At 34.9% G+C, this 25,491-nt stretch overlaps 2 protein-coding genes across 2 annotated transcripts; one reads left to right on the top strand and one right to left on the bottom strand.

Moving 5' to 3' along the window:
* The first annotated feature begins 1,774 nt into the window (after positions 1-1,774).
* Positions 1,775-5,075, top strand: XRCC1 (DNA repair protein XRCC1). Its single transcript, XM_066290948.1, has 6 exons — positions 1,775-2,019; positions 2,079-2,894; positions 3,017-3,348; positions 3,398-3,634; positions 3,689-3,937; positions 4,171-5,075. The coding sequence occupies exons 1-6, from the start codon at positions 1,969-1,971 to the stop codon at positions 4,340-4,342; spliced, it is 1,857 nt and encodes a 618-aa protein (XP_066147045.1). The 5' UTR covers positions 1,775-1,968; the 3' UTR covers positions 4,343-5,075.
* Positions 4,384-24,011, bottom strand: btv (beethoven). The gene is made up of 60 exons (XM_066290924.1): positions 23,607-24,011; positions 23,197-23,552; positions 23,010-23,124; positions 22,830-22,956; positions 22,647-22,777; positions 22,356-22,588; positions 22,201-22,300; positions 21,622-22,150; positions 20,732-20,924; positions 20,080-20,684; positions 19,833-20,027; positions 19,537-19,783; positions 19,336-19,485; positions 19,070-19,281; positions 18,901-19,016; positions 18,692-18,846; positions 17,682-18,008; positions 17,488-17,627; positions 16,988-17,435; positions 16,734-16,934; positions 16,507-16,682; positions 16,316-16,454; positions 16,139-16,258; positions 15,904-16,086; positions 15,626-15,849; positions 15,118-15,439; positions 14,962-15,069; positions 14,757-14,910; positions 14,387-14,704; positions 13,905-14,331; positions 13,744-13,849; positions 13,557-13,694; positions 12,198-12,334; positions 12,003-12,141; positions 11,453-11,813; positions 11,172-11,395; positions 10,895-11,117; positions 10,674-10,839; positions 10,465-10,627; positions 10,199-10,413; positions 9,916-10,149; positions 9,648-9,857; positions 9,380-9,593; positions 8,639-8,739; positions 8,422-8,575; positions 8,221-8,363; positions 8,079-8,164; positions 7,867-8,025; positions 7,649-7,812; positions 7,360-7,599; positions 7,045-7,305; positions 6,794-6,992; positions 6,363-6,517; positions 6,155-6,315; positions 5,871-6,100; positions 5,430-5,825; positions 5,077-5,381; positions 4,827-5,023; positions 4,585-4,774; positions 4,384-4,533 (listed from the first exon to the last, which is right to left on the bottom strand). The coding sequence occupies exons 1-60, from the start codon at positions 23,644-23,646 to the stop codon at positions 4,384-4,386; spliced, it is 12,612 nt and encodes a 4,203-aa protein (XP_066147021.1). The 5' UTR covers positions 23,647-24,011.
* Between the last annotated feature and the right edge of the window lie 1,480 nt (positions 24,012-25,491).

Consider the following 25,491-nt stretch of genomic DNA (forward strand, 5'->3'; position numbering starts at 1 on the left):
TAATCATTCAATTCCTATCATAAAAAAAACTCAAAATTCTGCTATAAATAGAAAAATAGTTTTCAAACTCAGATCTCACACAGAGGTCTATATATATGATCCTCTTAGTTCTATACTCTAAATTAAACACATAAAATCGAGTTTGGCAACAGTGGTTTCCGAAAACTCTTAACTCTCAACCCACTTATAGTGGAGTCTAAACAAAGTGAGCAGGAATTTCGAAAAGGAGATGGCAACTTCCGGTCGCATAGACACATCCTTTCATCTTTCGATTGTCCCTCGAGGAAGCGTCGGGCCTTGGAATCATTCCGAGCGGATCCAAACGCTAAGAAAATACAATATTAATCAGCCCTGAGCGGGACCAGAACAGTGCATTAAGGTAATGGACAGTGTTTTTCACTTCCGCCCTACCCTCTGATAGACTGGGCGAGCGACTTTAAAGGCATCAGGGAGGCAAACAATCGATTTATTTCAGGCTGGAGCAGTATCCAGGCTGAAAACTACTTTAGGACAAAGAAATCCTTAAAAGGTTTCAAATATATGAGTTATTTTATTCATTAGAACACAAAAAATAATAAAAATTGATCAAGTACCAAAAAACCTGATATATTTCTCTCAAAGGTCTTCACATGAATGTGTTTAGTTTCTTATTAAAGCGACAGTGTCCATTTATATCGTCTGCTTACTCAATTTCTTGATACGATGGCGGATGCCCTTTTGCTTGTTGCTTGCTTCATAATAACTACAAATTTTGTTAAATGTTTTTAAAGAAATATCTATATAAAACCCACATTATATTGAAAGTAAGGTAACAAAAATGGTTTAGATCTTAGTTAAAAAAATGTTTAAAATTTAAAGATATACGTGAGTTTCAGTCACTATAGTAAAAACATCTGTAAAAGATATTTAATATTTAAATGTACAGCTTTTTTATAAGAGTTGTAAGCGCTTTAAAACTTTTAACTGCTTATGCAACTTTTGATTATTCATAGCATTTCAACAGTCATCTTGACTTATGGCGAATGTAATGATAATCTAAATATTTTACATCTGGCGTTGTTTTAAGCTAGTTTAGATTAGTTAGGTTCAAAATATGTTTTATATCACTGGAGTTTAAATGGAAAATTACTTTAATAATTATTTCTTTGATCCCCTCTTAGTACATTGCAACAACTTAACTTATGTTAGCGTAACGTTTCAAACAATCGGTTTATTTCAAGTTGGAGTAGTATCTAAGTTGCACGCGACACTTTGCCAGGATAAAAAACACTTAAAGAATTTCAAGTATATGATCTTTTTTTATGTATTCAGTTTCGTATTAAGGCTACAGTGTTTACTCCTTTAGTCTGGCACTTAAAGTTCTTGAAATACTGGCGGAGACGAATTTGCTTGTTCCTTACTCAATGACAATATTAACAATATTTTTAGCAACGGATTTCGCTTTCTACCTATATTAAACTTTGGTGATATTAAAAGATTAACGTTGGTTTAAAATAGTCAAGGGTTAGATTTAAAATAATATATATGTGGAATAAAAAATGGACTTATTTAATCAAAAAGCTACTAACTACTAATATATAATTGGACAGATCCTCTATTATAACAGTTAAGTAGAAGACTATTAGAAGGAAAAACCATTGGTAACTATTATATATCAATTAATTCAAGAAATTAAAAACGATTTTCTTGATTTATGGCGAATGATAATTTTTGTACCGGTGTTGTTCTATGTTTGTTTACAAATTTGTAATTTTGGTACATGAAAAATTGAGGTTATATTAGACTCCTAAAATAAAGTTCGCATTTTTGCCTCTGTATATTATCTGGTTGTTTGATGAGACCAAACGAGAAAACAGTAGTTTCATATAGCATTTATTTCATGCCATTTTCCTAAATAATTATTTTTTTATCATAAACTAGAACTTTCCAAGGGGAAACTCGCAAAATAAGCTTATAAAAAGCGCAAAAATGCCTCTAATTAAAATAGAACGTATTGTCAGCTTTACCAGCGAAGACCCGGTAAGGTTCTCTCAACTCTCACTCAAGAATTTGTACGACGTACCCATATCTCTCCCTAGAACCACCAAGCAAGTAACATCCTCTCCAGTGACTCTATCAAGAAATGGAAATGCAAATCTGCAGGAGAGAAAAGTGCGTCAGTAGTTTTGCAATTGGACCAACCCTACATTATATCCAGCATTGATATTGGCAATGAGAATTCAGCATATATCGAGGTTTTGGTGTCCCGTTCCACGTCTCCTGAAGACTTCAAAGCCTTGCTTGTAATGTCCTCATTTATGTCCCCTTCTGATGCTCGACAGAATCAAAATGTTAATAAAGTCCGAATGTTCAAGCGAGAAAATTTGGTTGAACCAGAGAGAAATGAAAAGTGGGATCGGGTGAAAATTGTCTGTACCCAACCTTTTAACCGACATGTCCAGTATGGATTGTCATTTGTGAATCTCCATACTTCAATCAATAAAGATGAAGAGAAAGTTTTGAGCATTGGGAATTTTATTATTCGTCCAAAATCGCCAGATAATATTACTGCAGGAAGTTTATTTGCAAGAAGAAAGCTTCAGGAAAATTTAGGAGAAGGGGCACTAAAAGGCTTATTTGCCACCTCAACGGCTGCTGCTATAAAGGAAGCAACTTTGCTTGCACATAGTGGCTCTCCAGTGCCCAAACAGAATATAAAACATAACTTACAAATAACTCCAAAACCACCAAATAGGGAAAAAATGAGCTATGATGATGGGGCTGAAAGTAAAGCTCGAAATCGCAATGAACTACTATATAATAAAGATGAGGAAGAGAAGCATGAGAAGATTGATAAATTAGTAGAGAAAAGGAATAAGGAAAAAATTAATAAATCTACAGAGAAAGAGAAACAGGTGAGTAGTTGAAATATAGTTTTTTACATATTGAATTTTTTTGCCATAATTTGAGTTGTAATGTAAATAAAATACATTTTGTATCTACATTTCATTTTCTAAATAGCAATACGTTTCAATAGATTGTTGAGCAGAAAAATAAAGACAAAACAAAGGTATTGGAAAAACACAAAGACCAAAAAAACTCTCCATTAACAAATAAAAAACCATCTGGTAATGGTACAGCTGGTTCTATTAATGAATCAAAGAAAAGAAAAACTGATGACAACTCCGCTTATAAAGTAAAAAAACAGAAAAAAGTAAAAGAAGGAAAACCATTTGGTAGATTATTAGAAGACATAGTTTTAGTTATAAGTGGAATTCAAAACCCTGATCGAGCCAGTTTAAGAAGCATGGCATTGTCAATGGGTGGCAAATACAAGTCTGACTGGGATTCCACATGTACACATTTAATGTATGTTGGTAATTTGAAAAAAATGAATATTCGATGAAGAATTTTATAGTTGTGCCTTTGTAAATACTCCAAAATTCAACCAAGTGAAAGGAAAAGGTAAAATTGTGAAAAGGCAATGGCTGGAGGACTGCTATAATAAACGAAAAAGGCTGCCTTGGAGGTCCTATGCATTACATAAAGACGATAGAGGTCCCGAAAGCGAGGAAGAGATATCTGAAGAGAAAGTGAGTCTCCTTCCAAGCCCAGAGCACAATATGAACTTGGATACTAACTCAGATTCCGATATGTTAGTAAATACTATGGTGTTAGATTTGAAGATAAAATGTGGGGAATATTTTAGGAGGGAGCAATATTCAGATACCGACGAAAAAATTAATAAAATTATCAGGAAACAAACTGATGAAAGTTCTAAACAAAGTGTATTTAGTATTGACACAGATGAAGAATCTTTGACTGATAAAAGCCATAGAAGTCCGAAGATTAAACGAAAACTCGAAAATTTCTTTGAAGACCAAATTTTTTACGTAGATGAAACTTTTGATGATGAAACGCAAAAAAAGATTAAGCAATACATTGTTGCCTATAATGGGTAAGTTGGTTGTTGATTGAAGGTTTGTATATTTTAAATAATTTTAAATCAAGAGGTGGAATACATTTTATTAGTATAGAATTTTCATTTAAGTTGTCTCAAATTTTGCATTTAAAAATTTAAAAATTCCGTCCTTCATCACTTTAGTTAAGTTGTTTGGAAGTCTCTGAATGTAAAAAATGTTAGATTTTCATTGTTAAACCTTTAAATCACAACATTTTTCTACAATCCAGAGTATTGGTAGAAAATTTGGAAGCCTCAATAGACATTGCCATTACAAATGAGGAGAATTTCAAAACCCTTAAAGACATCTATCCCTCGGCAATTTGCGTCGCACCTGACTGGATCTGGGAGTGCCACAACTGCCAGCGCCTAACACCAATAAAAGAGTACATTTACCAGTAAATATTTATTTTCCATTATTTTATTTTGTGTTACTGTGTTTATTAATAACTTAAGTAAAATGCTACCCCACTTAATATGTATTGGTCCTTCGAAACTGTATCACATTCCAGTTGGATGTTTGCGATTTTGTGTTCTCTGTTTGAATTTGCGTACAAGGCAAACTCAATCAAATCATCGTTACGAAGTTTTTCCTGCAAATTTTAAACGTGAAGTTCTGAATATAATCAAACAGTTTGTGGCACCTTTTGTGTCCACTTTAAATAGCAATTAGGGACAACATTAATGCTGTCAGAATTGCTTTTGCATGCCTTGAGAAGTTTGTTCTCAATTAAAGCCCCTTCAATAAGTAAATCCGATAAAACAATGGTGTTTTCTTTGGATGGATTCCAGCTGGTTTGAAGGACCAATTCGTCTGAGGCAATCTTGCTCTCTCTGCAATTTTTACTTTAGAAAATTATAATTTTTTTGTTACGGTACTACTGACTTGGCAAATTGTTGTTTTGAACATGCTAGAAATCTCTCTGGATTAAAAAATAAATGTAATTTTACGGGTATATTTAAGAAATCTATGGAACTAGCAGATTTCCATGTTGCCAGGTAAGAAGCTTTCTGTAACAACTCCACGAGATATCTCTCAGCGTTTTTAGGTCCATTCCACAATTTTGACCATACTTCAGGAATCTTAAATGTTGAACATTTTGCATAGAAATATATATTAGCTATTTAAAAATAACCTGATTTTTTAAAATTTTCTTAGCAAGGGCCAAATCGTCCTCGTCGGGGTCTTCAGCCCCTTTTAAAATTCTGTTCAAGTGCGCAAAGCATTTGTGAATTTCCTGTATCAGAGACACTCCCCTTGTGAACTCATCATTGACAAAACTTTCAATAGAAGTTTCATAATTCCCTGTATTTTCTGCCAAATTTATCCGAACGAAATCCTGACCTTGATTGAGCTTTTTCCACAAACTAAAGAAAGGGTGAAGTTCTTTGAAGTTTACCTCTTTTGAAGAAAAATTGTCAGTTTCTTTTTGATAAAAACCTGAAAGGTTGTGTGATTTGAAAGTATTAATTTAGGTTTTAACTTAACCTTTAAGCATCTGAATAAGTTTTAACGACTCGATTTTTTCGTGTGCTTTATCAATATTAAGGGGCAATCCAAACATATCAGGCAAATTTTTATTTGGCAAATGCTTGGCCATTTGCCCATACTCCTTATTTTGCCCAGTATTCGGCAATGTTACATTCATCCCATGAGGCCGCCACTTATGACTCAAAACCTCATCTTTGAAATAAATCTTTAAATACGCCTTCAATATACTCGTATCCTCAATGCACTCAATTCTACCCCCATAAATTGCCTCGTTTAGCAGACCAACTATAAAATGCCATTGGATCCTTGTTGAGTCAATATTCCACAGTTCTTCTGTTAAATTCAGTCCCGTTTGCATGTCAATGTGATTGAATTCGTAGTATTGTGACCAGCCTAAAAGGGATAAAATTATAAGGGAAGTAATGTTGATTTTTCTACCTTGAGGAATGTATTTTCTTCTTTCTTGAAGTAAGGCGTGTACGTATGAGAAAATGAAGAATACTCTAGCGCCAGTTCTGGTTAGTTTGTTCTCATATTTTTCTCCAATAGACGAATAGATTCTTTGTATGTTGTTTCCAAGACCTTGAGGCTCTTCATAAGCTACTTTTAAACTGTTCTGAGCCAAAACTGCGTTAAATTTTGATGTGGATTCTGAGATTAGCCACAATCTAGAATTATTTGCCTCTTATTACTGCCAATTTTAAAGAAATTTCTCCATCCACCTAAAGTTCTCTGAGTCGCTTTGTTGCTTAACTTTCTCCGCAAGTATTGGTAACCAGTAAGTAACCAATTGCAAATTTTTCAAAATCAACCACATACCGGATTTCTTGCATTGTTCTAGAGACACCAAGGCTCTGTATTCCTGGCCTTCACCCATAGATATCTAGAAGCGTTTCTCTGGGAATTCGAAGGTGAAATTTGAAAACTTACTTCTTCGAAGTTATGACCGAGATTTTTAGCCAAATCGGTTATTTCGTTTGACGGGTCCATTCCAGAGGTAGTGATCAACAAAACTGGTTCGTGACAGTTTGACTCGTTGAAAATGTAGTGCAAACTGAGAACTTCTGGATCGACGGTTCTGAGACCTAAAATAAGAGAAAAGAACGTTTTGAGAGTCAAATAGATGTAACTTTTAATGACATTAAATGGTTGAAATATGTTGATTACGTATAATGCCTTTGTATGACGTTGATTAATCATAGAATGAAGTGATCATTTCTGCTCATGGGAAGAACACATAGAATTGCTTTCAGGAATACAATGATTGCCTAGCGAAATTTATTAAGAGTTACATTCGCATTTATTTTCTGTTTTTTTATATTTGAAACATAATTTGCTTTGATTATTAAAAAATTTCTTACCTGAAACTCGAAGGCAACAAGCTTCAATACAGCTCAAAAGTTTGTCCGGCCTCAATATTTGCACAGTTAAAACTTTCTGAAATTCCGATAGTTGACAATGTCGCGGAAATTCGTTTTCACATTGTGACGATTCCATGAAACTGGACCACAATTTTTTTTCCCCGAACTGACATTTATCGTACAGAATCCCGAAAGAGTTCTGTAAAATCATTGACCAAATGACTAAGAAAGGAAGTTCTTATATGCTTTACCTTAAAATTGCTAAGTGCTGTAGTTGACGCTTCTGGAATCCACCCTGGTAAGTCAGATAATTCAGGACTGTTTAAGCCTCGATAAGAGGTATTTTCTAGAAACACCTTCATTTCGGTTTCTGGAAAAGCATTGGGGAACATTCGACTAACTACATGCAAAGCGAACAATAATCGATCTTTTTTGAACATTCCTCTGCTCATATAATTATATAATGTTTGAAATAGGTGTCTCCTTTGAAGATCTGCGTTTGCTTCTTGGGCCTAAAAGAGATTCTTCTTACCCATTATAAATAATTTCTCAAATATCTCATTTACCTGTGTAGTTTGTAAACATAAGAGAAATAACCTGCTGAAAGCATTGGCCGAGAGTGAGTAGAGAATATCAAATTTCTCGAATTCCTTACAGGAAAAATACAGACGGCTTGCGAAGGAAGATATATCAAGGAATACCTCACATTCCTTCCTTAAGACATTTTGTATCTTTGTAGATTCCTGCAGAGCATCAGTCACTGCCATAGAGTTGGATTTTGTTTCATTTAGAGTTTCCAACAATCCCTAAAAATCATCATGAGAAAATCCTATAATTCCCTCTGTTCTCGCTCGCCTTGTTGCTCAAAATATTTCCTTGAGAACCAGCTAAACAGTCCAGCAATTGACTCTGCAAAATGTGTAATTTTTCTTGTAATTCTTCATTTTCGCGCAATAAATGTTTCCGCCTACTCTCTAATTCAGGTTTTTCTTGGGTAACTGCAGCGGATAGCAACTGTTCTGCATTAAATTTTCTGTTAGTTTTGTGCAATAGATGATTATAAGGAAATTTACCAATAAAGCCTGAATAAGTGACGTTGAAATTCAAGACGCAGATATAGGAAGCAATTTCCGCAGATGCTTTAATATGCTCATTTCGGGTACTCATTATGAGACGAAAATCTGAATGGCAGTCTATTACTTTACCTAGCATACGGACCATTTTTCTTTCTCCTGAAAAGTTAACTTTACAATCGTCTTTGAGTAGGTAAAAATGGTCTTTATACCATGAACGATGAAATCTCCTCTAATGATCGAGAAAAGAAATGGGGGAATTTCTTCTAATTCTTCTATAAGTAGAGTTTTACCAAATCTATAAAAAACCAGAAGTTGTGAGGAAGTTAGGTAAGCAAGTACAGTATGTAATACCTGATGGATGCTTCAAGTACTGTATTAAATTTAGGGGAACTAAATGCAACATGATCAAAGCTACTGCTACTTTTCGTATAATGGTTCTTCAGCCAACGTACTGCAGTTGAATTTGGATCAAGTAACAAAGGAGGCAAAATGCTCTAATAAAGAATCATTTTACTTTCGTTCTACTCCTTACTCATTTATTAAATTTTTTACCATGTTCACTACAACAGCATTCTCCAAGGAGGCTCTATCATTGGGCAAGCCTTCGGATTGCCATTGAAGTTGTTCTCTATCAGATGAGAAAAATGACATGAAGTCGAACTCTGATTTGTTGTTTAGTTCAAAGCACCATTCTGCCAGAATGCGTCTGCAGTAGAAACATGAAATAATAATAATATTTGTTTTTGTTTGTTGTTTAATGTTTTCTTACCTTCTTTTAATTTCTTCCTCCTCAGACAAAAATGTTACAAATGCCGCTGCCATTAGCGAGTTATTTGACAAACTGTGTATTTCGTTGGATAGATCTTTCAGCTAAAATAACTCATTTCAATCATTTATAAGCCTTATTATTAATTAATATAGTCGAATTATTTAGAGAAATTGAAAAAACAATTTAAAAGGAGTTACTTTGTGACAATAGTAACGATCTTGTTTGGTAATCCAATCGATGTCTCGTAGGATAGGAAGTAGTACTTTTAAATTTCAAATTTTCAGAGTGGTGACATCTTCAAGATTTTTTGCGTACGTTTGATAATTACTAGTAGTTTTTTGTGGTTGTGTTTCTGTGAAAACTGCCCTCGTTAGTCAAAAAAACGTTAAATTTTGGTCCTTTCGTTCTATGGTTTAAATATATATGTTATTAATAATGTGCTTTAAATAACTTGTTGCAGACAAATGTATCAATAAGAAATTTCATTTTTATATTACTACTTGGTTTAACAGTGCAGCATTCCTTGTTTTCCCTCATTCATTATGCCTGTGTATAAGGGAAACCTTCCTATAAAACTCAGAAGTTTCAATGTTAGTGAAGATTGGCAAGAGAAATAGTAGGTGAGTTTTTATCATTAACGAATATTTTCAGTTTATAAAGTGTTTACCCAGGTATTCATATATTAATAAGATATGAACTTAGGTTAGTTGAAATTATGAAAAATGTACATTATGTTCTTACCTTTTCTTGCCATCTTTGGTACTCGTCCTCCAATTTAAATACCAAATTTTCAGCAGATCCCAATGTTCCTGTCACCTCCTTCAACCCTATTTCAATTTCTGCTGCTTCTTTAGTATATTGAGACAATTGTTCTTTCAGTTTGGCCACTGTGGCATCTACATCAGACAAATTGGCATTTAATTCCACCAGTTGACTCTCGGCATTAACTAAATTTCTGTATATCAATAAAATATAAATTTAAGACAAATAATTTATAATAAATACATACTCTTTAAGCTTGTATTGCTCCCTTTCTAAAGGACGAATTTTATCCATTACTTTTGAATACTTAACATTGGCCTCTACCCAAGCGGCTAAAGGAGCTGCCGCTACCGAAGCCCTTTTGGCAAATTTTTGATCAAAAGAGTCTTTTTTTGTTAACATGAGTTTCTCCACTGCTTGACGGTTTTCTGTTTGAATACGACTAGCATCAAAAGACCTGAGATCGAGAAATTACTCAAATTCACGGACTTTTTTTCAATAAACAGCGAATCAACCTAATGTCTTCTTTTACTCCTCTTTTCGCCAAGAAATTCTTCATGCTGTTCCAAGAAGTGTCCTGTGTTCCCATTAATTTCAGTACTCCTTCGAGAATATCACGGATTATTTCGGGCGGGGCTCGCAAGGACCGTATTTCAGACAAAGATTCGGTCTTGATGTTGCCTACTGCAGCCCTGGCTTCTTGGATCAAGGGTTCCACTTCCGAGAGTTCGTTCTCAATTTCCGCCTTTCTGTGAAGTTATGATTTTTGCTTTTGCTTCTAGAAGCAAGGAAAAATACCTTTTCACCAACTGGACATTTTCATTTTCGGTTTTTTGCTTCAACACCTGCATCTCTTCTTTATGGGCATTTGCACCTTTAATAGTGTTGCTTATCATATCCAACGCGGCATTTGCTTTCGATTGTTTTTCAGCTAATTTTTCCTGTTGATCTGCTGCCTTTTGCTTCAATTCGCTTACAAGGGATTTGGCTTCAGTTAATTTTGAAACTCCACTCTAAATAAAATTTTTTCTTCAATTTATCACAAAAACTAAGTCAATACTAACCTCCAATTTGGCAATTTTTGCATTTATTGAAGAAACCGTTTGATTTGCAATGGAAAAGTACAATTTAATCATGGAGGTGTATCTGCAGGGAGGTGCGTGTGGAAAAGATGCGTAAATTTTCTGGAATGAATCGCTGGTACTCATACATTCAATCCCCCCTAGCCTGAAATTATTACTTAGAAAAACGAATTTAATTTTAGTAAATTTACATTTGTACTAATTTATGTGGAAAACATTTCATTGTTTCCAGACTCCATTCATTCAGCCATAAAAGTCCGCAACATTGCATAAAGGAGGGGGCTTTAAGTATAATTTCTTTTAAATTTGGGTTGTCCTGGTCTAAGCAAATAAATATATGCAAACGTTGCTTTACATCTAAAGTAAAGATTTAAATTTTTTTTAACTTATTTTTTAATGCTCATATACATACTATTTGTGAAAAATTGACGCAAATCTCCTTCAAAATTCGCACTATCAAATTTCTCCTTCAATCCTTTCACCAAAGAATCTGCCTCAATGTCCGAGAACAAATCTGAGATGTCTCCATCACTCAGCAAGAGGTTTATCGCTGTGATGTTTACTTCATTTACAAAAATGTAGTCTTCAAGTATGAGTAAGACGTCCTCACATTCTACACCGGCATATTGAATTGCCTAAAAAGTTTCATTAATTGAGTTTCTAGTGAAGATACCATTTGAAGTTTTTACCGCTTTTAGGTCATTTTGGAAAAGGGGGTGGGTGCCACTGGTAGGTTGAATAACACGTTGCGATCTCAAAGCCGAAGTGATTTTAATCGCGGTTTTACGTCCGACTCCAGATTTTCCAATCAAAACCATGTTATATTGAGGAATTACTGTATACCTCATGACTGCGCACGTGATGAGGAGAATTTCGTGGTTGATTATCACTTCCAAATTTTGATTTTCTTTTCCTAGAATGTTTTTTTTTTCATGAAATTTTCATAGCTTTTGATACCAGAAACGCCCACCAAACTGATTTATCCCACGTTCCACCTCAGCTTGCCATGCCTCCATCGAAAACTTATTCAGAGTTTCTTCAGTGCCGGGAACAAAATACGTTTCATCAATACTTTGCGTTATTTTATTGACCTCCCAATAAGTCTTAAATGCCTCATCGATCGTTGATTTTAGGCGATTTTTCTCATTTAAAGTTGCAAGTCTATCACCAAATATGCGCAACGCTTCATAAGCAATTATTTCCAATATACTTGTCTCAAATTGTGAAAAATTTGTTATAGAATAGTATTTAAGGTTTGTACACCACTTGACTAAATCATGAGGATTTATCGGATGGAGGATTTGAGGGCTTCGGGTAGCATGGTCTTGTATCTGAAAATGTTATATTTAAATTTTATAGAAGATTCTTTCAATATCATAATTTTTATAGAAACTTAGCAACAAGGTGCCGGTTTTCATTCTTTTCAACCTTTATTAATTAGTTCACTTAGCGAGAAGAGAGTTATGAAATAATTTTCGCAATTGCCAGTTTTTGAACGATCTTGGTGTTGAAAGCATTACCTTCTCATAGATGGTTAAAATTGTCGAAATTGCTTTCGCAACTTTCACTTTTGGGAAATTTGCTGCAGGATAATAAGTTTTTAAAATGGCATTTAGGTACGCGATTAATATCACAGTTAGATCTTCTTTGTCAGGAAGGCTAAAATTTAGGTAATAAATTAGTAAAAATGTGTGTGTCATATGATAGGGACTTACTCAATATTGACTGAATGTAGCTTTGACAAGAATCGAGTGGATAGTTTATGGCTGGGTATCAAAGTTCCTACAATAACCACATTTTCAACTTGCACAAATTCCGTTTTAGAGTTGAAATAGCCTTTATATTCAATGAGCTGAAATTTAAAGTTTATAAATTTATAAGTAATATCTTAAAGTCTCTTATGATTAAAAGTGAAGTGTTTTGCTTTAAAAATTCCAAAGATATGGGAATTTAGGCACATTTTTTTAATATCTCAGAACTTTCACTCAACTAAGCGTGCCACTATAAAACCTCGAATACATCCTTTAAAATCTAAGTTTTGTAAGGGACTCGACATTTTGACCACTGAAAATATAAAAAAGATATTTCAAAATACTCCACAGAGTCGACAGAAATATGAAGGAAAAATTGGTGGGTTTCCGCAGCATTCCCTAATCTGAACAAAGTTCGTATAAACCTATATATGTATATGTACATATAGACTTGATCAAAATATTTAGGAGAATTTTGTGCAGCTAGTGAGCTCATTTTGTACTGACTTTACTTATTATCCAAAATCCTTCGTAAGGTAAACCCGTCATAAACAGGTAAAACCTGACAAGCGTCACATTAAAATGAAGATTCCTGTCAGCATATTTGACGAAACTTTCAAAACTGGTTTTTCTATATTTATTCATTATTTTGTGAAACTTGGTGACAGTATTTAGAAACCCCGAAAAAGTTTCTGAAGGTAACTCGATTTTGTATAGCAAGACACCCTCAGATTTGAGAGCAAATTCCAGATCTTTTGTATGCAGGAACCGGTGCTCAAAAACCTTTTACCTAAAAACACTGAAATCAGCAAAGACCTCGAGGTATTCCAGGAAATAGACATTCTTTTGAAAAATTGTAAAGTCCCAATTCCCAATTTAAAGCAGCAATTTGCTAAACTTAGAGCTAGAACTCGCGATTTAGAGATTCATTGGGATGCTCAAAAAAATGTAGTGAGTGAATATGAGCAGTTTTATTCCAAAGTTATGGCAGACAGCCAGCAATTGGTGCGAGAAAAACAGGAAAATGAGATGTTTTGCAAAGACTTAATGGAAAGATATGAAAAGTCCCGAAAAGTGATCGAGCATTACGAACAAATGCATAAAACCCTAAGCACCAAAGTGTTGGAGTATGAAGGGACTATTACTTCTTTAACTGAAGAATGTGCGAAATTAAAGGAACATATCCACGCAAAATTAGGAGACAAAGAATCAAGAAATAACCTGAAACTATTGATTAAGAACAACATAACAAAGGGATGTTCGAAGTCCATGTTCGAACCTCTCAAAGGGTTAGATAGATAAATATATCAATATTATACTTGCCTGATTAAGAAGTTCAATGCACATGTTGCTGCCCCATTGATCTGGGGCTAAGAGGTGCAAATTCCTTAAATACAAAATTAGTTTCCCCTTTCTGGGTCTTAGCACGTTTCCTTTGAAGGTTGCAACCGATATGCAATGCTTAAAATGAACATTTATCCTGAAGAACTGTTAAAATTTTCAATACTACCTGTTGCAGTTTGTGAGTGATATAGTTGGTCATTAAGTTAGAGCTGCAGTTAATTTCAACTATCTCAATATCGGAACGATCGCTCAGCAAATTCTGGATCAGCAATCTTAACGAAAAATTCGCAATTAGTTGATTTTTAACGATTTCTGCTTGCAACAGACCTCTTGGCAGACCCATGATTACCCACAAGGAGGATATGCTCCTCTTTTCCCTCTTCCAGAAGTAGGGCGAGTACTTCCAGATTCTTCAGCATTTGGCCAGTTTTCAACAAGGGAATTCCATGATTTCTTATGTCTTCAATTATGGATATTTGAGGATCTGTGTGATACGAATTAAGGCAATCGTTATTTTTGTCATAGTATAATTTCGACGTATATGGCGGAGGTGTCTCATCCATCCACTCAAAAATGAGTTCGCTTAATTCCTGCCTGAATTCCGGTTTTAATTGCATGGCAAAAGAAGAAATTAAGGTCACTATAAAATTGAATTTCGTTTCTACATTGATCATTTGAGAAATCCCCATTTTTGCTATAGAGATTATTGATCTCTCTAGTGACGTTTCCCCGTTAGTTTTAACCCAATTAACGGCTAAAAATTGTTGTACTTAGATAAGAATTTGATTAAAGCGTCAATAATTATTTACCTTTAAAAAAGTAGTCTCTTATGAGAGGCTGCAAAAATTCGCGCTGTTTCTCAGGAAACTCCCTCAACTTCACTTTCAAAACATCAATCCAATTGATATCTTCAGAGCTCAAATATACAATTCCAATCCTAGATATGGTGGCTGGTGATGCGTTCTTCAAGTCATGCGTTTCAAACACAAAGTTTACGTTTTCACCGAAATGAATCCTCCATCCGGAAGGAAGAGTCATAAGTCTGTTGTCGTCCAGGACAGAATTCAAAGATTCTACCCATTCTGGGTCAATGTCTCCGTCGCAAATTATCCAAGACCAAGTGTCGTCTATTTCAGAATAAAAAATAACTTGTAAAAATTTTTTAAAATCGAAATATACCTTTAGTTTCTTGGGAGACCTGCAAGCTGTAACTGGTTAAAACTCCATCGTTCCATTGATTTAAATTATCGGTATACCCCAAAAGCAATTGACGCGACATGGATTTGGGATTTACGGGATACGTTTTGACTTTACGCTGTATTTTACCCGCAGCCTGCAACAAGTAATTTTAATATAGTTCTAGAAAATTTTTAACAAAACTTACTCTTGAAACTAACGACAGAATGGTGGATTTACCACTGGTAGGGGGACCAATTATAGCAACCCCCATTCGTTGATTTAATTGCTTATAAAATTCCAAACATTTGTAGACCTAAAACTTTATTAGAATCCCAAAATCAACGATTTAAGCATCAAATACCTGTCTTTCATTAGCCTCCAAACCCATTTCTTCATAACACTCTAAAATTGCCTTTTTCACATCATCATTGTTAATTTTTTCTTCAGGAGCATCGCTGAAAATGCTGCTCAATATGTCATTGAATTTCATGGTGTCCGGAAAAGTAAGTTTGGACACAATGTCCATTTTCAAAGCACCAACAACCACGCCCAATTCCAGCTCTTTTGTCAGAGTTTTAGTGCCAGATGAAATGAATTTTTTTAAAGCCATTCCGCAGCCCGAGAGGACAGTCTTGATGGCCCTCAAACCCCAATCGTAGTGTTGTTGATTGCTCAGGATTTTTCTAAACAAAATTTCTGAGTTAAAATAAAAAAATCAGTAAAATTAGGAGGATTTCCAAGGTTCAATTCTTCTATAGCCGTCAATTTGGACTGTTCCCTCAATGAAATTCATATACTCAAATTTCACTGATCACTCAATAATTTTATAGAAACATAGCTCTTTCCATCAAATACGATTGGACTTTTACCTGGACATCTCAAAAACCTCCACAAGCTTCCTGGCTAAAACGTCGGCATGCCGATACCCGTCACAATGTAAAGAAGTCCTGGCAATTTCCTCATGGTCTGGATGCGTCATGACCACAGGTCTAAATAGCTGTTTCAAATTATCAGGAAGTTTGTTTCTTCCCCCATAACCTGCTCCTGCAGGATTTAAAGTAACAAATATGCCGCAATGCTTGTTTACTGGAATCTAGGAAATTTGTTTTTAAAGTTAGTAATAATTGATGAAAATCAGTTAACTGACCTCTTGACTTCCCATTTTGACCATGTGAAGAGTGTTTCTCAAAGCTTCTTGAATTGCGTGAATATGCATTGAAATGGCAGAAAGAGTGGTTTCGTCCAGACGATTGAATTCGTCAAAACATCCCCATGCTCCGGTTTTAACCAAGCCGGTTAATATTCTTTCCATTGAATTGACGTCTATTCCCTGAATGAAGTTTAATTTTTAATACTTAATTTTTAACCATATTTCTCATTACCTCATCGCAATTAAAGACCAACACTTGTCGGCCCAAAATTGAACCTAAAGCTTTCACAGACTCGGTTTTGCCCGTTCCTGCGGGGCCGTAAGGGTTCCCCCCAAGCCCCAAATGCATTGCCTTAATTAAAATATAAAAATATGCTTAGAAAATAAGAATTCATAAAAATTAAAATACCTGAGTTAAAGTGAGGAAACATCTCTCCGTAAGGGGAGTTCTTACTAATTTTTGTTCATTCCCCAAATACTCGTAAGAGTAGTTCATTCTTGCTTTAGCCATTTTCACTGTGACATCCCCAACTGAGTTTGAGTAATACCTAAACTTTGAATAATTATTAATTGATTATTAGAGTGGGGAAATCTGCGTGCCTAAGCTGCTTTTGCCACGCCCATTCAGATATTTTAGTCACATTTTTCTCCAGCAATTCCTCTAGGACGCTAATGTGGTGTATTGTATCCAAAAGTAGGGATTTTAATTTGAGCTCCAAAACATCAGAATCCTTTGCATGTCCCAATTCTAAAGAACTAAGTTCATTCAGTTGAGTCTACAAGTATTATTCATAAATGTTGTTTGCTTTTTTATTTTGAGATTTAACCTTATATTTGGCCAATAAAGCCGGTAGAGTCATTCCACTGATAGCCTGCTCACATTTCAATGTGAAAGATATATTATCAGATAAGCAAAGAATTTGAGAGGGATATTTGAGGGGATCAGGAGCCTGACTTTCTCTTTGGCAAGCCACCAGTTTTTCTTTTAAAGTTGCTTGCATTTCTTTGACTAACAGATTGAGCCATTCCTACAAAAAGAAAATCATTAAGAAAAAATATAAAATTTTGCTTAATTGCATACTTCAACGGGCTGCTTTATAGAAATTGGGTTGCACAGTTGAACGAGCTCACCCTGTAAGGACGAAAGAGCAATAATGTGGTCATTCGTAGTATTCAGTTGCACCGAATGAGTTCCCGCAAATAATTTTTTGAGGTGCGACTGAATTACTTGTTCCTTGGTGGACTGACCCACAATTTCCAATAAATCATCATCGCTTAAGAAAAGAAATCGAGGGAATTTTTCTCGTTTTTCCTTCAAAAAGCTGTCCAGGCTGTGTTGACACCGAGACAGTTGCTCTGAAATAGACTGAAGGATGGACTTTAAATTGGGATATTTGCAGATTTCAGTAACCCTGGGATCTTTTTCTATAAATCCCATAATTCTGCGAAAATCCCGGTCTAGTCGGTCGAATCGTAATTTTTCTTGGGCCAAAGTGCCGGTCCCGAATATGGGCTCCAAGTACAACCACCTGTCAAAAAGCGTACTTGTAGATCTTATTAGAAAACTTCAAATGAACATACTTTTTCTGAATTTGTGCCACAGAGTTCAAGTAAACGTTCAAATTCTCAAGCTTATTTTCCCAATTACTAGCCCTCTCAACGTAGCCATCAACGCTTCCTGCATGCTTTAGTGATTGAAGTAGAATTTGATGGTCGCCGATCTAAGAGAACCTGCGATTTTTACATACTTATTAAAATAAAACTCCTATCCTTACAGCATTTAAAATATCCTTAAACTCCTTAACCAAGACCACAACTTTCCCTTGAGAATCACTGTGATTGGCTAATAAAAATTTGGTTTGCACTTCCCATTGATCTATGTCCTTCAAAGCTTGCCTGACAACAATCTCACTGGCAGCTTTCTTGCTCAAATTTTTCAATTCCTTAGAGTGATCGAAAATGCGTTCGTGTGCATCCAAAAGGTCCTTTAGTAAGATTTGGTCTATTGGTTTTACTGGTATTTTTAAGAGATTAAACACGTCGTTCCAGTGTTTGTCAGAAAAGTCTTCACCTTTTAAGTATTTCAGGATTGGCGTTAGTTCCTGGAAAAATATATTTTTGTGTAATTTTAAGAAAGTTTTAGGAATAGCGGTATAACTGACATGTCAGTTTAATAAGAGCTGGAACTTTGGACTTTTAATCAGACAAACCAATTAATGATAAACTGGGAAGTTTTTCCTATCAGATTCTTATTAACTGTTTGGGAATTTGAAAGACAAAATTTTTAAAAATCTACAGGGATACCGGGTCAGACTACGGAATCATTTTTAAAACATGTAAAAAAAAATTAGGTGGTAGTTAAACCACTGATTTTTTCATGGAATCAAAATCTGAGGTTTCTGTATTGTCCGCAAAATAAATAAATAAATTTGTAATTACAATAATGGCAGAGTCATAAGTACGTACGTAATGTAAGCATCTCAGGAGATTTTGGGGTTTTTCTTTGATTTTTGACTCCTCAGAAGTGGTTCAATTACATTTTGAAGGAAGAAAAAAAAGAAAAATTTGTTCAGTTCTTTACGTGATTATGAGATCTTTAAAAGACTTCAACAAAAAATGTTATAGAAACCCTAAATTTCTCAAATATTTTATGAGAAAACGATATCTGAATTCTGAATTAACCCGAGTAAAACTGCTGATTAATTTTGGTATAACCCGATTGCCCGGAAAATTTTTTACTAATTGTAATTTTGCAATACACGGCACCTTTGACACGAAAAATTACCTTGTACATTTGAAGATCTCTCAAAACTACAGAAACAAACCGAATATCATTCATGTGTTTGCTTAATTTCTCTTCCCAGAGCTTGATAAAATCTTCCAGCTCGTAGTACTTTTTGCGAAACACTATCCAATATTGGGAGGAAAAGTTCTGAAAAGCTGCAAATACGACACTAAAGTAACATAAAAATTTCATAAAAATTAAATTTTTACCTGAATTGAACTCTGCGAAAATGGACCAAGAAGCCTCTTCTTCCCTCAGAGCACTCTCTACTTCATTTGCAATGACAATATCCGGTTTCTCCAAATTAAAATTAAGATAATGGGTACTAAAACAGAAAATAAAGTAATACAAACATCAAATATCTAAAATATATTTTACTATAAAGCCTCTTTCTTTTCCAAAACGTTATTCCATTCTCTCCTCTTGGCTTGGACCTCCTGGTATAACATACAAACCGCCTGAATGGAGTTCTCGTTTGAATCAAACGAGTTGTGAACGGTGTTTATCTGACTCCATTTAGCTTCAAATCGCTCAATCTCTTTGAGCAAATTTTCCTGCTCAATTCCAAGGGAAGTTCTAATAGTTTCCATCTACGAAAATTGCTCTTCAATAGACTAAATTTTTTCTACTTAGTAATAAATTACCTGACGTGCCATGATGTGTTGATGATTGTTGATGAGACTTCCCAACCTTTCCCATGCTCCTTTGAGTCTGTTAACAGAATCTACTTGCTCTCTAGACCAACTGGCCAAGGTTTTCGACTTGTTTAATAGTTCTTTAAAGACACCTTCCATCTAAATTAAAACTAAAATTTGGGAGTAGTTACAGAAATATATCAAAGTTACCTCAGTATATGCAGCAATAATGTTGTTATAGCTAAACCCACTTTCCCCGATCTCTTCCATTGTAACTGGTTGTTTGGTCAAAGCTGCAGTTGAAGGATCGATGTAATTTTGCAGTCTAACTACATCTTCCGCTATGGCGTCTTTAAGAGAGTAAACCAACTGGTCCCAATAACTTCTATTATGGGACTCTAAGTCGGATCTAAGTCTTGATAGACCAATAAGGAAACAGCCCACTTTTTCCTCGGTGCTGAAACATGGATCTGCTTGTTTGAAATTTATGGTCAAGTAATTATTACCTGGGGAGTTTCGCAATTTCCTGCCCAAATGTCTTGGAAGCCCTAAAATGTAAATCCCAATGCTCCCAAGTAGAAAGTTTCTTGGAATCCAAAGGCTCCAGCTGCAGCCATGATTGCCAATGTTGAATTACGCTGTTTAGTTGTCCGAAAAGTTCCAGTTTCTTGTCGGATAATGTGTCCAGAACTGCCCCATTTCTTAACACGGTTTTTAGTAATCGCAATGAATTTATTAAAATTAAAATAATACCTTTCGATGATTTTATTATAAATACTCTCATAATTGTCAGAGATACCCTTAATGTTCCTAGGTATGTTTAGATACTTCTTTAATTGCTGCTCATACGTTTGCTCCAAATTTTGTCTATTGGGGGAAAAATCTAAAGTTGAATTTCGGTAAACCAAATCAACTCTAATTTCCTCTAAACTCAAATGCAATTTTTTCAGGTTTTTTGTGTAAGCCCCCTCCAACATTTCACTCAGTTTTATGTCAATCTCAGTCTTCCATGGCTGCATATTTTTAAACCCCTTGTTCTCCACATTTGCCACGAGATTCCTTATGTTCTTGATCACTTCGTTCCATCTGGAGAACTCTTTTAGCAAACTCACATTCTCTAAATCTTTGATCTTGTCAAGAATTTCTATGTGAAATGATGTGAGCAAATCGTTGCTCTGACCCAATTTCTCCACGCACTTCTTCAAAGTATTCACATATTTTTCCACATGTTTTTCCTCTCCCCACGAAACAACTTCTTGTTCTTGCACCAGCTTCGACAGCTCCAGTGCGCTGGCCAGCATCATAGGCTTCTGTGACAGTACCATTCGATCTCCAATGGTGTTATGGAAATTAGCGATCTACACAATTACCATGAAGTATTGTCTTTCTGTTGAAATTTACCCACCTGCTCCAATGTTCGGGCATATTTCATGAACTTTTTGGCGTAATTGCTGGTCCCCTCAATGATGGATGGGATGTGGTAACCCATGGCTTGCAATTGTCGCACTTCGGATATTAGGGTGATTAGTCTGGAGGGATAGTTGACTTTCATAAGTTTGTCCTGGGAGAATTGCACCACTGGGTCCGTTTCTTTTAAGCTGTGCATATTATAGGTTAATTCAGTTAAAAAAAAACAATTAGCTCCACGAGGAATAAGGTGGAAAGCTAAAGAAACGATAGTCTATAGAGTAAACCCTAATGGTTTCAGTTGTGATATGTGTTTTCATTTTTTTTCCAAATCGCAAAGTTCTCTTTTAAATTAAGTACATATATAATTTTTATAATGTGCAATTTTAATATTATATACAACCAGCAGCGACTTCTACGCCACTGGAAAACTTGCCGGAAGTTTTGCAAATGTGGTAGATAATTTACTTGTCTACTTAGAAAAGCCATATAGATGTTTTCTTGATAACTAAATGATTAAGTTTCCAACGTTCTAATTTTGCAAAACACTCAATGACGTTATTGATCAATTGCATAGAAAATTTGAGAGTCTTTTAATATATCATAAGCTCCCTCGCTAGGTTTCAAAGGGATCTCAATATAAATTTATTCGAAAGTGTCATAAAGTTTTTTAGTTCTATTTATAAAACACACAAACGCAGGCTCTTTTTATAAATTATCCCCGAAACTGAGCTCTAGAGACGGTACAAAATTTATTTATTTCAAGATCTCAAAAATTGTTTGAGATTTGTGCCAAATATAGGTCCAGGCATTCATATTTTCTCGGATGTAGCATGCGACGCCTACGTCACAAAAAATGTCTAAATATCCTCGCAATAACTTTCTTACCTTATTTTATTGCCACTAACATCACTGATAACACCCGAGCTCCAAGCATCAAACAGTTCACTATCCTGCGACTTCAAATCATTCAAAATGCCTAAAACAAACTCTCTCACTCTTTCAAATCCCTCTAAATCATCCAACAGCTTCTCAGTGACAAAAACAACCTCCTCAATTTTTGCCTCCAACTGTCTTATGAAAATAATTTCCCTGATGGTTTCTGAAGTTTCCTGTCTCGTACTCACTTTAGAGGATTCATGATTTGCGTGATTTTGAATTTGAGTTATGTACTCGTTGAGCGAATTCAGTAGAAACTGGCGTTCGGCTCTGAGATTTTTTCTCAGGACAGGCCGATTGATGAGTTCTGCGTATCGAGTGAATTCGTAGATTAATTGTCTGGTGTTGGTGTTTACAGTCATGAGTTGTTTTTTGAGTTTCAATGCAACTCTTTCCTCTGCGGGTTGCAAAAGGTACTCGAACTCTTTACGGAATTTTAATAAATCGTGCGAGTCTTCGTAGGAAAGGATTTCTAAATCTGTCGAAAAAATTGTGAGACAAAATAAAAATTTGTATTCAATCATTGACCTTTAAAAGGTTTAAAAATCCTTTGAGGGTCCAAATCTGTCTTTTCACTTTCAGAGGATAGTCGCAGTAAATGTTTGTGGACAGTCCTAATGCTCAGTATCTAAACGGTTGAATTCTAGTAGTAATTAGCGATGAGAATCAAAAACCTAATTAACCTCGCGTAGGGTAGTGACAAACTTCTCTAAATCCAGGGGCTGATAAGCTTCATCTGTCCACGGATTGACTTCGTGACTAGTCCAAAACAGCCCAGTCAATTGTTGACAGGTGCTTAGCCACTTATCACAAAGAGAAATACTTTGAGTTAGTTTTTCCAGAATTATATTGTACTCGTTCAGCCATAAATCTGCGTCTTTGAACTGTCTGACTGTGTGCTTCCATAAGTCGAAAGCTGATTTTAATACAGATTATTAAAATTGTTTAAATGGGCAAATAATGGAAAATATTACCGATAATGTCCATTAAGTGTTCGATGCGGTCTTTAGGAAAAGGAGGGTTGCACCGCCATAAATCGTCCAAGGTGTTGTGACACTTCTCCAATAAATCATCAACTTCGTTAATTGGAAGTGACTCTATCATACTAATGAGGAAACAATGATAATAATAGGTATTTGTTATTTAAAGTTAAGGACCTTAATTCACTGGCAATAGGGCTTAAGAGTCGTATAAAGGTGTCCCCGGATTTCCTGGCCAGTTTATCTTTTTTTAATAAAATCTGGCTGCTCCAGTACTTGACTTCGTCATCCACAGTGTCGATGACTGAAAGCGATGCTCGATTTAAAATTGTAGAGAATTTTAGTATATAAATTTACATGTCATAAATGAAGAATCGTTTTCAGATCTCTGCGGAATATTTTCCCTCAAAATTAAATCTTTGAGAGTGGACTGAAGGGTGAAAATCTTGCGTTTTATGTTTCTGTCGTAATGCTGCAAACCGAACGTTAGATATTTTAGGAATTTGAAATTAGCCAAGAAAACTTATACTCTGTATGTAGATACCTTTTGTAATTGTGGACTGAATATGTTATTCAAGAACTGATATAAATCAAGGGTTGGTTCTCCTGAAAGGGTGTTAACTTGCAGTAATCTTAAAAAATTCTCATTGATTTCCGTCATAGGGTGCGGCTTGGAAATAACCACCGTTTTGTTGCATTCGAGAGGCTGCAAAAACACTTTATCCCGAGAATTGTAGTTAACTAAACTCACCCTTTTCGAAAACACCAAACCGCCCCCCTTCTCCGTATAACTGCACAAAGCCAAACACACGTCAGTTTGCAGAAACTCTTCCAAATGCCTCGAACCTTGGATGTTATTCTCATCGAACTCTCCCCCTGTGTTTGCCCCTAATTGCAGCCCTAATGTAACAGCTTTAGAACTACAGAATTTTTATCGCAACAATGAATACTCACTGCAAATCTGTATGATAGATTTTCTAATAAGGTTTTCCATATTTAACCATCGATTTCGTTTTGAAGTTTTACACCGTGTGTTTTTGCAATTATTTGTATTGAGTTATCATGGTGTTTCTGTGGCAACTACGTGAATGCATGCATTGAAGCGGAACGTCCCATTTTAAAGGCCAGTTTTTGAATCGATTGTTAAATTTAGCAAGCAGATCGTTTGTTGTTAAAAGAATATACAGTGTGGTATATTTAACTGGAATAAATTCTGTATCTTCATGGCATTTGATTTTTAGCAAATTTGCTTAAACACGTCAATTTTTATTTAAGCGGATACTCTTTTTGGTAGTGTCCTAATATTACAAATGTCAACCCCTTAGCTAGGGTGATATTTACCCATAAAAGTTTAAATGGAAAAGGGGTTCAAGTGATACAAAATTTAAAGATCTCTTCAACTCGAGCTTATGTGACGTATTACTTTTCATCATAAAGTAAAATAATATTGAAAATAAATTGCTTTCATACTTAAATTTTATTTATTTATAAATTTTATAAATGTAATTACTTTTACGAAATATTTGTGAAATACCACAATAACCTGAATATTCCTGCAACACAACATTTAGTTCATTTCGTTTAATACAGAAAAGAAGTTCTTCAGCTAAGTAAGAACTTGTTCCTACATTATCTAATTTGTTTACTAGTGAAGGAAATCCAGACATGCCGGACGAATTGATTTGGTTACGATAAGATGGAACACCACCACCACATTTTGCTCGGAATGTTCGCTTATACCTAGATGAAACTTTTCCAAATCGATGAATAGGAAGAAAAGGCTCAATAGAATGATCGCCGAGATCTCCCGATCTCACTCGCGATTTCTTTTTATGGGGATACCTGAAGTCGAAGGTTTACAATATGAAAATATGATATCGATGAACTCAAAAAATGTATAAGACGAGAAATTAGGCAAATTACTGCAAATATTTTAGAAATTGTGAGAGATGAGTTTCATTAGCATTTAGGGCTGCGCCAAGAAATCAGTGGTCAACATTTCTGACAGTTGCTAAGTTAAAGGACATAATAATTTAATTCTTTCCATTTTTTTTATTTTGCTCTATGATCAAAAACAATAAGTATGTGTAATAAGTGTCTGTGTCAGATAAAGTCAGGTTGAAAAGATCTTTAAAAGGATGTATCACTTAAACCCCTTGTCCATTTAAACTTTTAAGGGTAACTGTCACCCTAACTAAGAGGTTGATATTTTTAACATCAGAATACTACCAAAAGATGTATCGGGTGAAATAAAAATTGACGCGTTTAAGCAATTTTTGCTAAAAATCAAATGCTATGTAGATTTATTCCAGTTAAAATTGCCACACTGCATACACAGTGAATTTTTTGAAGTGTTACAATATCGAGAAAAGTTTAATCGTTTTTTAATTGAGACCTTTATATATTAATATGCTGCAAGGGGTAGCATTTTAACGTCTTAATTAAAATTTTGGGACACATATATTCGTAAGAGACGAGGGTGATATTGACGTGTCAGATGGTACAATGTACTTTTTTTTTACAATAGTCGATACTATAGGGGAATTCATTAATGTAAGTAATTAAATTATAAAAAAATAATTGATTAACAAATAATAGTTTTTGTGAAATTAACCCAAGTTAAATAAAAAATAAATGCATTAATATATTTTTTGGCTGCGAAAAGTAGAACGGAAATTTGAATTAACTGCTTGAGCCGGTTCTGAAAAATTAAAACCAGACTATTTCTCTGACGCCATCGTTTTTAATGGAAATCGGTTGGTTCAAATATTTGATTGAAAAAAAACGCTTATTGTTTCCGGAACCCATGCCGCACTTCCCCAATAAATCGACGATAAAT

Source organism: Euwallacea fornicatus, chromosome 1, assembly GCF_040115645.1.
Source record: "Euwallacea fornicatus isolate EFF26 chromosome 1, ASM4011564v1, whole genome shotgun sequence".
NCBI lineage: Eukaryota > Metazoa > Arthropoda > Insecta > Coleoptera > Curculionidae > Euwallacea > Euwallacea fornicatus.